At 48.5% G+C, this 11,614-nt stretch overlaps 1 protein-coding gene across 7 annotated transcripts in view; it reads right to left on the bottom strand.

Annotated features, from left to right (window-relative positions):
- Positions 1 to 2,975: 2,975 nt before the first annotated feature.
- The window catches only part of UNC13A (unc-13 homolog A), a 91,242-nt gene continuing 82,603 nt past the window's right edge, over positions 2,976 to 11,614 (bottom strand). For all 7 annotated transcript variants that reach the window (XM_078154023.1, XM_020969408.2, XM_078154024.1 and 4 more), the window contains 3 exons: positions 9,042 to 9,134; positions 8,726 to 8,885; positions 2,976 to 7,843 (listed from right to left, as the gene is read on the bottom strand). In XM_078154023.1, the coding sequence (XP_078010149.1) occupies positions 7,519 to 7,843; positions 8,726 to 8,885; positions 9,042 to 9,134 (578 nt within the window). In that variant the 3' untranslated portion in view covers positions 2,976 to 7,518. The remainder of the gene's footprint in view (positions 7,844 to 8,725; positions 8,886 to 9,041; positions 9,135 to 11,614) is intronic.

Below are 11,614 nucleotides of genomic sequence, written 5' to 3'. Positions count from 1 at the left end.
CTTCCATGTGCTTCCCCTTCAAGGTTACCTTGACTTTGATGAGTATATGTGTTTTATACAGTGTATCAATGTGACAGTCATTCAGGCAAGGCTTAGGCTGGTTGTCTTGTCAGGGGACTAAGTTGTTAAAGACTGGGAATTTTCTCATCCTGAAAAAAGACAAAGCTGCCATGGGGTTGGAAGCGATAGGTGAAATTTCAAGTTGTAGTAGTGGTTTAAAATGCTCTCTGAGAGACACAGGAAGGGATCCAAAGAGTCAGCAAGAATGACAGAGAGTGGAGACCTCAGTAGCATTGAGTAGTGGTGACAGAGTCAGTCTGCTTTCCAGGAGAACTGACGCTCACCGTCGTAGGGGCTGAAGCCTTTTCTTTTCCTTGGCTCCCAGCTCAGTTTTAAAGTCTAACAGGGAGTGATGAAACTATCCCTGTTGGAGTGAACAGCTAGAGCAATGGCAGATTGTCTGCATCCTCTGCTTCTCTCTTCTGTTCTGTTGGCCCGTGCCATGGGTGCCAGTGTTTATTCATGGTTCTTTTGCTTGTTTAAATTTGCTTACTTTTCTGTATTAAAAAAAAGGTTTTTTTTTTATAGATTAGGATAATTTTAATTGCATTCTGTGTTAGTCTTTGTCAAAGAAAATGTGGATAAGAGGGGAAGGTCAATGGATAGTTGGCTACACAGAAGAATCTGACTGGCAGGCAAGCCTCATTTCCAGCCTCGCAGCCAAAAGATTGCCTGGGACCTCAGAGAGTTTATGAATTTTATTGATGGTCTGTATTTTTAAGTTGTTGTTTTTTTTTTAATTTTGAAGAGAAAAGAAGCCATATGGAACAGGGCCCCTTGCCCTAGAGTAAAACACTCATGAGTTAGACTCTTTCTCTCCCAGGAGACAGGTCACTTTGAACAAGTGACCTTTGGGTTTGCTCCATCCTGCATGGGAGAGAAGGAAGAGGAAGTAGATGTGGGGAGCCTCAGGGAGTAGAGCCTGGAAAGGCCAGGAAGAATCAGTACCACCTGATGTTCTGAAGGGAGTGCTCCTCAGTCATGGTGACATCAGGTGGCTGTACCTAATATACGTATTCATTATTTCTTCCATTAGACTATAAGCTCCTGTTTTTGCTTCTGTCACTGTTGCTGTTGGTCCTTTGTTCTTGAAGAGGACCAATGACATCATGAGGGTGATGTCTTGACTTTCTTGTGAATTGGATTTAACTAAAGTCACTCTCACTCTCTCCTCTAAAATCATCAAAGTCCAGTGGCAAGGCAAAAGTCAAGACACCTGGTGATGGCCTCAAATACAGTGGATGACTTTGGCCTTCTAAATTAAGGTCTTTCCCAAGCCTCAGTTTGTCTGAGGCAACACCCATTCAGTGGCTAAGGTCTAGGTAAGAATTGAGACAGAAGATGGTCTAACTTACCATCACAAAAATGTCAGTCTGGCAGGGGAAGACCCTCAAAGTTTCTGGCCAGAACAGCTACATTTGCTATTTACGCTCATTCTGAGCCATCAGAACCTAAACAATGAGCCATAGAGGCTTGGGCTGGGGGCTAGTATTGGCCGCTCAATGAAAACCAGAATGATTCAGCTTGAAAGATATAGTCAAGTAGCTCCATTTGAAACACAATGGTCCAAAGAATCATTGGGCTTCTTTAAAACCATTACTTTTTTTTATGAACCTGTTTTTTCAGAGCTATATTTCAAGACTTCATAAATAAAAACTGCACAGGACAAAAAAAAATTGTCCCAGCTTTTAGAAAAAAAAAATCTAGCCCCCAACCCCACAATATCTTACAAAATATAAGCAACTAAAAAATTACATTTCTACGGAGCACCCACATGTAAGGATAAGCATCCCAAGTAGAGAGGGACCACATGTGGTGAGGGGCTGTAGTTGTGTGTGGCTGCAAGGGAGGCAGAACAGACATCTCCAACCTCATCTTTCCCCACCCTTCTCCAAGAGAGACTTTCATTCCTGCCAGGTGCTTTTTTTTAAAGAGCTAGTTCTGGGTGTCTGCAAGCCCTCAGGTCTTCCAAGTGGCATGATCCAAGGAGAAGTGTGGTCACTTCTCTCCTGATCTGTGCTCTGGTCTCTGAGCAATCACAAGTATTCTTCTCTGCCCTGGAACTGTGACAAGGGTCCCTGTACCCTACGTATAAAATGTGGATAATAATAGCACCTACCCTCCAGGGGTAACTGAATTAGCAGGGGCAACCAAATCTGCTATAATATATCCCCAGTGATAAGCACATAGTAGGCATTCAGTAAATTATTTTGCTGATTAATTTTGCCCTCCCCCCACACTACTCATTCATTTGCATGGGAGATCCAGAGGTTGTCAGGGAGAGGGCATGCTGAAGATAGCTTCTGTGGAATTTCTTTGGAACAGCCCCCTGAAATGGGTTTTGGGGACACTAGATCCTCATAAACGGTTAAATAGGAGTTATAGGGTTTTTTAGCTCTGAATCAGATAGAAACTTAGGAGAATTTTTAATGCTGGTAGTAGGACTGAGAAGTTCAAAAAGACAGACTAAATGCCCCTGGATTCTAATTAACTGGCTTCCTGTTCCGTGTTGCAAAAGAGCTTTGCCACAGGAAGGCTCCTAGACCCCTTTGTCCTTGTGGAAAGATGACTGAGTATGTGAAAGGCCTGTCTTTTTCACTGAAAGGGTAGAAACTTCTTGTCTCTCACTTAAGAGAGATGGCAAAAGCCAGTACTGATACGGGAAAGAGGAAGCCCCTCAGTTGAGGCCTTTAGCTGAATCTCAGCAGGAGTCAGCTGTGAGAAATCCAGGGGAGAGGAAGGTAGAACACCCAGCAGGGATCAGCAGAGACTAATGTGTTGTCACGGTGCCTTCGCCTGTCTTTAAGAAAATCATAATTCTAAATCAGATTGTTTGAGGATTCTTCCAGCTATGGCATTCTGAGATTCTATTACTGTTACTAGTGAGGTCGGGGCAGTAAAGGAGGGGTCAAGGGTTTTGAGAGCTGAGAGGGTGTGCTTTTTTTTTTTTAATGTCCGTTAATAATAAAATATTTTTACAGAGACCAAAAAGTCAAAATAGTGCAAAACATCTCAATTTCATGCATCCATGATCGATTTAACACTTTTGTTCTGGTTCATATATTTACAGAGGAACCCAGGGCATCATTGCTGTCCTAGGTGGAAGGTGTTTCTTTCACAAACACATGCCAGAGAAATCCTGTAGCAGGGACAAACACTTGTTTGTGGAACTGTTCTTGGGACCAAGGGTTGGGGTATGGTGGGGTGGGGGCACACCCTCCCCCCAATAAAGCCTTCTCTGCTCTAGTCAGGGAGCCCAAGTTGTTAGGAAAGGGACTGAGAGGCATTGGGGAAGGAGGGAAGCAGTTCAAAGAGCCCTGGGCTGGGCATCCCTAGACCTGGGTTCCAGTCCCAGCTCTGTACCTTGGCTCAGAGCATGACCTTGGGCAAGTCCCTTATCCTGGGGCTGAAATTTCCCCTCCCTGTAACAGGAGTTTGAGCTAGAGCTGAGGTCCTTACAGCTTTAAGGTCCTGTTACTGAAGGCAGCAAACTAAATGCTTGTCACAGGGGGCAGTGGCTGGAAGGGGGTGGGAATGGGCTTGGAGGAGAGAAAGTTTCCTCATCTGACACAAGTGCTCTTCTCTAAAAGGCAAAGATGAATGGAAAACAGGTGCAATGTCCTACAACTTTGGTCCTTGGCAAGTATTAGAAAAAGGAATGGATGTTGAAGAAAGGGGTGGGGTATAATCTTGTGGTAACAGAAAACTGGGGCTTCCCCATATATGCTCCCTTGATGGGGCTGCTTGTCGCCCCTCCCCCCACCCAGCCCTTTGGTCCTTCCAGATCCTCTGCTCCACCCCCCCCCCCCAACCCAGCTCTCCGTCTACCTGTCTCTTTTGTGCTGTCTCAGTCTCAAGACTCTGGAGCCCTGGGTTTCACTTAGAAGATCATAGTTTTATTGCTGGAGGGAATCTAGTCTCAACCTCACATTTTACCAGATGAGGAAACTGAGACCAAGAGATGTTATATAAAATATATGTAATATAAGCTGTGAGTAGCAGAACCAGGATTTGAACCCTACCACTGCAACACAGTCATCCCCTCTGTCACTGGCTCACTGTGTGACCTTGGCCAAGTCCCTTCCCTCTCTGCCCCTTAGGTTTCCCATTTGTAAAATGAGAGGATTAAGCTAGATGGCTTTTAAGGTGCCTCACAGCTCTAATACCCCCTCCCCCTTTTGCATATTGCATTTCTGATCCTTGGCCCTGGTGGGAGAAAGAACAGATGGCCTTAGGAATATCCCTACCTTTTAGTAAGTTAGGAAGGGATAGAAGAAAGAAAGGAGATCTCTCCTAATTTGATTTTTCAGGTTTTGAACCTCTCCTTTGGGTAGGAAGAGAATCTGATCCCGTTAATCTGGCTCTTTTCTGTCTTTCATCTCAGTCTCTTTTCTGCCTGCAAACATATGGCATTCTTCCCTTATGTAATCCAGGCTGAAGGCAGATGGCTTCCAGGTTGGGACCCAGGAGACTATGAGGGGAGCAGTTTTGGCCCCTTCAGGACATTTGGTCTAGTATCTCCCATTAGCAAGTGTCTTTGGGTAGTTGCTTTCCAGTAGGTAGGTCCCCTTTGAGCAAACTGGCCAAATGGACGTTGGAATTCACTGAAAGGCTTCATTGGAATGAGTTGGGGAAAGTGAAGTATTTTATAAATGAGCTTCCCTCCTGTGCTGAAGAGAGTGGTGGACTTCTTCAGGTGCTTGCCATTGTGTAAAATGAGGTCTGCCTTCCTCAGGCTTAGTATGCCCCAAGTGCCTTCCTGCTCCCCAGGAAGGCACAGACTGCTTGGAGCCCCCCTCAACCAGGCTTTGGGTGATGAAAGATGAGGGAGCCTATACCTTCCCTGAGCTCAGCAGGGCTGATTGGCTATGTGACCCTGGAGTAATTTTTCCCTTCTGTGGGCCTCAGGTACCTCATCTGAAAAACCAAGGAGGCTGGATTAGATGCTCTTTAAAGCCCTGCAATCTGTGTCCTGAGTTCCTCTCTGTCTCTCAATTCTATATTCCAAGAGCCCTCCCAACTCTGATATTCTTGATTCATTCTGTTCTGTCTTCTTCCTGCTGCTTTCCAGATTAGAACTGTGAACCTCCCCTTCTCCCTTATAAAAGTATCCTTGCTCTTCCCCCATTTCCTCCTCTCTTTTTGCTCTATGACTTTCCTCCTCTTCTATAAAAAGATGAGTTCTCCATCCTGTGTCTCCACCCCCCCCCATCTCTCTGGTCCCTCACTATTGTCTAGGTTCCTCTCTCCTCTCCTTTCCATGGAGGTCCTCTGAGATACAGGCTGGAGAGGCAGGAAGATAGATAGGTGCACAGGTAGGAAGTTAAGACAGATACATACTTGCTCACTCTCACCGACAGGCACACACATGCAGATAGATGTGTTGACACATGCACACACATGCAAGACAGGCACACAAACTCACATGTTGGCAAACTTGCATGCACACAGACATGCTCATTCATACAGACAGCCACACACAGATGGGATGTACAGGCACACACACACACAGAGGCAAATGGGTACAAACACAGTAAAGCACATAGATAGGTACGTACAATCTCCCATACACATGCACAGACAAATACACACAGATGGGCACCTATGGTAATGAATGGACATGCTCAGAGATGGGTGCATGTGCCCACTCAAAACAGAAATGTGCCCCTGCCCAGAGGCACACAGCCTCTTTTTGTTTCAGTGGCCCATGTGGAGGACCAACCCTTGGAAGGCAGAGGAGCCCCTAGTTGGAGGGAGAGGAGAAGGAAGTGGCAGAGTAAATTTAGTGACTGGGGACAGTGTGGCCAGGCAGCTTCACTTCTGACTCATCATGTGCTGGGGGTGGGAGGGGTGAGGAATATTGACGTTTTGAGGGCATTTCTAATGAAAGTGGTAGATGGGAGTATCTGCTCCCTGGGAAAGTTCAGGGGCCTTTCAAGAACAAAGAGGATTATATTCCCACTCTCTACCCCTGCAATGCCTTTCCATAACTCCGAGGCCCCCCTGGCTCAGTGGGTGGGGGAAGAGGAAAGGCTGAGTGGGGTGGGTAGAGGAGAGGATGGAGGAGGCTTGTAGACTGGGAGTAAACTCCCCTTCTTGCCCTGCCCTTCAGATGACAGATGAGGCTGAAGGAGGGAACAGTGAAAGTCCTCCAAGGTTGGGGGGGAGGACCCCAGTGGGGACTTTTAGCAGCAGCTGGAAGCAGGGGTCTGAGGTGCAGCCCCTTGGGGCCCCCCTGGGGAGTGGTGATGGAATGGGATGGTTGTGGTCATGTTTCCTCCCCTCTTTCTGGATCCTCTGTCTGAGATGAGAAAGAGGCTGGGAGCAGGGGCATCCAGAAGGCAATGGGGGGGGGGAGAAGAGGGGCCATTCTGGGCCTGGACCCAGGAGCTCTTGGGAATTAGAAGGGGAGCTATATCAACATCTGTCCAGAATAGGCCATTCAGTACTCCCCTCCAACCTCCACCAGCCCTGGCCCCTGATGTCCTCAGAACCCTGAATGGAGTTGGGTGCCTGAGGGTTTGTGTGCTTTTAAACGTCACTTTTTTTTTTTTTGCAAACACCAAATCTGGGGGTCCCTCCCCAAACCCTCCTCCCAGCTTGCCTTTCAAAGGCCCAGCCTCTGAGTACCCCCCTCCCCCCTCCCTGAATGGCTGGGGCCTCAGGCCCCTGCCTAGAGTCCTGACTCACTGTCCCCAGCCCCACAAAAGGGCTCTGAGGTCCTCCCTGGGTAATTGCCCTGCTCCCCTTCCCCCACCCACACGCCTTGGGGTAGGGGTATGTCTGGTGGTGATGTAGGGCAGACGACCTGTATGGCTTTTCTGCAGGTGTGGGTATGAGTCCCCGGGAAAGAGGAATATCCTAGGGCTGCCCCTCCCGTGGCACGTCTTCCCCCTCCTAATCTGCCTCCTGGGGCGAGGCTCTGACCTTCCCAGTCTCTTAGCAGATAGGTCTCTGGGAGCTCAAGACAGACCCTAATCTCCCCTACTCCCTCTGTTCGCTGCCCAGCGGGGCAGAGTGGATGGAGTATGCCGTGAAACAAAGGCTCTCAGCCTTCTCTCTCCGCCCCCTCCCCGGTTCCCTAGGGTGGGATGGAGTGGGATGCGCCTCATCTCTTTCAGCCCTCCTAACCCCCTAGTGGGAATGGCAGGAGCAGGGGGTCCCCCCCTTCCCCAACTCTCCCTGGTAGGCAGGGCTGGGGCCAGTGGGAGGAGGGGCCTCCCGGGCTGCCCAGCGCCGAGAGAGAGAGAGAGAGAGAGAGAGAGAGAGAGAGAGAGAGAGAGAGAGAGAGAGAGAGAGAGAGTGAGAGAGAGAGAGAGAGTGAGTGAGAGAGAGAGAGAGAGAGAGAGAGAGAGAGAGAGAGAGAGAGAGCGAGCGAGAGAGAGCGAGAGCGCTTCCCCGAGCCAGACCCTGCCAGGCCCGGGGACCCTCCCCGTCAGCCCAGCCCAGCCCAGCTCCCTAGGGCCCAGGCCCCTGCCCAGACCCGGGCCCGGGTCCGGCTCCGCCCTCCTCAGCTGAGCGGGTGTCCGATTTGAGCTTGACGAATTCCTTGGCCACCTCGTCGTTGCTGCGCTGGGAGAGGATGCGCAGCACTGTGAGGCCCGTGTCGTCCATGTGGATGCGGCGGCCCAGCGGCAGCCAGCAGGCGCAGCTCCCGCGCTGCAGCAGCTCCTTGAGCTGGAGCACAGCCAGGCCCACCGTGCGGTCCTCGCGAGCGAAGCAGTAATCCTTGACACAGACCTGCAGCTCGTAGCACTCGGGGCCGGCGTCCGCGCTTAACGTGCTGGGCGCAGGGGAGAGAGGGGTGAGAACCGGCAGGCTGGGCTCGGGCCGCACCCAGCCCTCCCAACCGCGCTGCCACCCGGGGCGCCTTGGGCAGGCACACCTGACTTGGGCGCGCCACAGTGAATAGCTCCCTCCAACCAACCAGTCTGGTTAGGACCTAGATAAATCCCAGAGCATTGCTGGAGGCACACAGAGGTTGTGTATTGCCCAGATCCACAGTATTAGCAAATGTCAGAGGTGGATTTGAATCCAGGTCTTCCTGACCCTAAACCCAGCAATCTAATTGCTGTGCTATGCCCCCTCTGTTAGGTAGTTGTTAATTCGATAAAAACGGGACTTCCATACAGATATTTTTGCTGTACAGGCGTTACCCCCTGTACCAATGTTATTCTTGTGCAGATGTTTGAGCCTGTACAGATCTTGTACAGATGTTACTCCTATGCAGATGCTTATGTTTGGGCAGGTGTTATTTCTGTGGGGATGTTCTTCCTGTGCAGGTGTTTATACCAGGACAGATGTTTTTCCAGTGTAGTTGCTTAGGCCTACCCAGGGCAGATGTTGCTACCACATTGATGATTATGCCTGCATAGATCTTGCATCTGTACTTGTTTGTGTAGGTGTTAACTTTATGCAGATACTTAGGCCAGTACAAATTTTGCACCTGTAAATGGACTTGTTCGGGTGTTACTTTTGTGCAGATAGTTATGCCAAGGCAGATGTTTCCTATAGAGCTGCTTCTTTACAGCAAATGTTTGTACGGATGTTACATTTGTGACTATATTTTTACCCCTACTCAACTGTCTGTCCCATGTAGATGCTACTAGCAGAGACGTGACATATTAAATACTTGTATGTGTCTTCCCTGGCCCAGCCTACTCACAATTGGAAGGTCTCATTGTACTTGGGAGCCCAGCTGTTGTTCTTGGACTTGGTGGCAAATTTCCTTTTCTTGTCACTAAGCTGGGGCCCAATGATATTGACCTCGATGAAGGGCCGAAAGATGCCTGATGTCTGCCACTTGAGATCATTGGCAGCCACAACTGTTCCAGAGGAAGGAGAGGGCAAGTGAGAATCCAGTCAGATATACCAGGTCTTCCCCCCCCCCCCCGATCTGGCCTCCCAGCTGAACTGGTTGAGGGCCTTCTAGGGGACAGAGGTCAGGAGGCTCAAGCCCACACCATCTGACTCACACTTACCTTTCACTGTAACCTTGTGTTCCCCAGTACCTGGGTGGGTGAAGAGCTCCACATGGACAGAAACCTCACCGACAGGGTCATCCACTCCTGATCCTGATGGTGGTGGGGTAGGAGACAATGGATATGAATTCTGTCCTCCACTTGGAGACCACAAGCAGTGTTCTTCACATACCTCACCCCACCCCAAAACCACACCCATGCTGGCGGCCTCAGGTCAACCACATTTATGGGGCAGGTCATTCAAGAGGGGGATGGGGAGAGGAGGCAATGCAGCGGGAGCAGGAAGAGTCCTGGACTAGGAACCTTGGATAGAGAGAATGAGATCAGTCAGGCAGGCAGCTCCACCTCTAACACTTACTGAGCCACGTTTACTTAACCTGTCCAAGCCTCAGTTTCTTCATCAGCAGTTGGGATAATCATATCTGTATCTCACCGGGTTGTTGTGAGATTTAAATGAAACCAGAATCAGAAGGACCATCTGAGGTCACTAGGCTCTTGAGTACTGGGGATAAAATCCTCGCTACAGCTTGCCCACCCACCACGGAGTCACCCAGCTTCTTCAGGAAGACCTCCTACAAGGGACAACTTTGAAAGTCTGTGGCTCTTATTTTAAATGGTTGTCACCCCTTCTGCTACTCTGCTTACTACAGTTTCATTACTCAGACACTAGAAGTGTTTGAGGAGACAGCGGTCCTTAGGGAAAGCCATGCAGACTCCACTAATCGAATGTAAGCTCTTTGAGGGCAGTAACAGCCTTATGTTGCCTTTGTGCGCTTTGCACCCAGCGCATCGTCTGGGCCATAGCAGATGCTTGATAAACGCTTGCTGAAATTAATTGTTGGACCACTGCATCCTGATGCAGCCTGTTACAGTTTTAGAGAGTTCTGATTATTCTCGTTTTCTCCTCTGCCCCCTTCTATCAATCCTGTTTTTGTTTCTTTCCAACACCCACCTGCTGCTCTTGGTTCTGCCCTCTGGGGCCCAGCAGAGGACATTTACTATCTCTTCCATCTTAACCCTTAGAGAAACTGAAGACAGCTCCCATGTCTCTCCAAGTCTTTTCTTCTCCAGGCTAATCAGCCTCAGCTTTTCTTCATGTGGCATCTTTCAGCGTCTTGTTTGCCCTCCTCTGGACACTCTCCTGATTATCAACGTCCTTCCTGAACTGTGGGATCCTGCACTAAATGTGGTACTGCAGATGTGGTCTGACCAGGGCAGCGTGTGAAGGACCTATCACCTCCTGACTCCAGGAAGCTGCGAGTCTCTTAAAACAGACTAAGCTCAAATACACCTTTTTGGCTGCCATATCCCACTGTGGATTCACATCCACATCACATTTATCTCCTATTGAGCGTGTGGTCCACTAAAGCCTCCAGATCATTTTCAAGCAGCTATTGGAAATAATGTTACGTGCTTCACACATCTTAAAGCAGAATATAAATGTCGATTGTTCTATTAATGATGGTTTATGCTTTATGTAGTGCTTTAATGTTTGCAAAGTATGTTGTAAATATCTCAATTGATCCTCACAATGGGTCTGTGAGATTATTATCCCCCTCTTTTTTTTTCAGTTGTATCTGACTCTTTGTGACCCTTTTGGGGGTTTTCTTGGCCAAGATACTGGAGTGGTTTGCCATTTCCTTCTCCAGCTCATTTTACAGGTGAGGAAACTGAGGCAAACAGGGTTAAGTGACATAACTTGCCCAGAGTCATCTAGCTAGTAAGTGTCTGAGGCCAGATTTGAACTCAGGAAGATGAGTCTTCCTGACTCCAGGCGAGGCACTCTGCACTATGGTGCCACCTAGCGCCTAGCCTCATTTTACACATGAGAAAACTCAGGCTCAAAGGGGTTCAATGACTCCCTCAGGGTCACACAGCTACTAAGGGCCTGAGGCAGAATTTTCTGTGGTTCTTTATTGCCTTTAGGATATGTAGCAACTAGGTGGTGCAGTGGCATGAAACTCCAATAGATATGGGGCCATTAAACTGTACATAAGGATCCAAACTGACTGTATATTAACATAGAAAACCACATGTTAACATTATCTATGCTCTATTGTATTTTTATTTTCTTCAATATTTCCCCATTACATTTTAATCTGGTTCAGGCTGTTCTTGGGGGTATTGGGAGCTGTTCATTTGATGCCTTTAGTGTATAGAATCTGGAGTCTGGAAGATAAGAATTCAGAGCCTTTCTCACATATTTGCTGGTTGTATGACCCTGGGCAGGTCAATTAACCTCCCTCACTCTCACTTTCCTCCTCTGCAAAGTGGGGATAATAATATTAGCTTCACAGGCTTGTTGTAAGGATTAAGTGAGATAATATGTATAAAGAGCTATGTATATATACTAGCTATTGTCATCATCATCATTAAAATACCAACTTCTCAGTCAGGTATATAAAGCCCTGGACAGTCTGGCTGCCACCTACTTGTCCAAATTTATTCCATGTTACTCCCCCTTCATACCCTCAATGCTTCAGTCTGTTTGCTGGGTAGAGACTGACCTCCCAGTTCCTACCTCCTTACCTTTACAGTTACCAGCTGCCTCCTATGCCTGCAATGCCTCCTTA

Source organism: Phascolarctos cinereus, unplaced genomic scaffold, assembly GCF_003287225.1.
Source record: "Phascolarctos cinereus isolate Bilbo 61053 unplaced genomic scaffold, phaCin_HiC Scaffold_4;HRSCAF=312, whole genome shotgun sequence".
In the NCBI taxonomy this organism is placed as follows: Eukaryota; Metazoa; Chordata; class Mammalia; order Diprotodontia; family Phascolarctidae; genus Phascolarctos; species Phascolarctos cinereus.
This window is presented reverse-complemented; position numbering and strand designations above follow the sequence as displayed.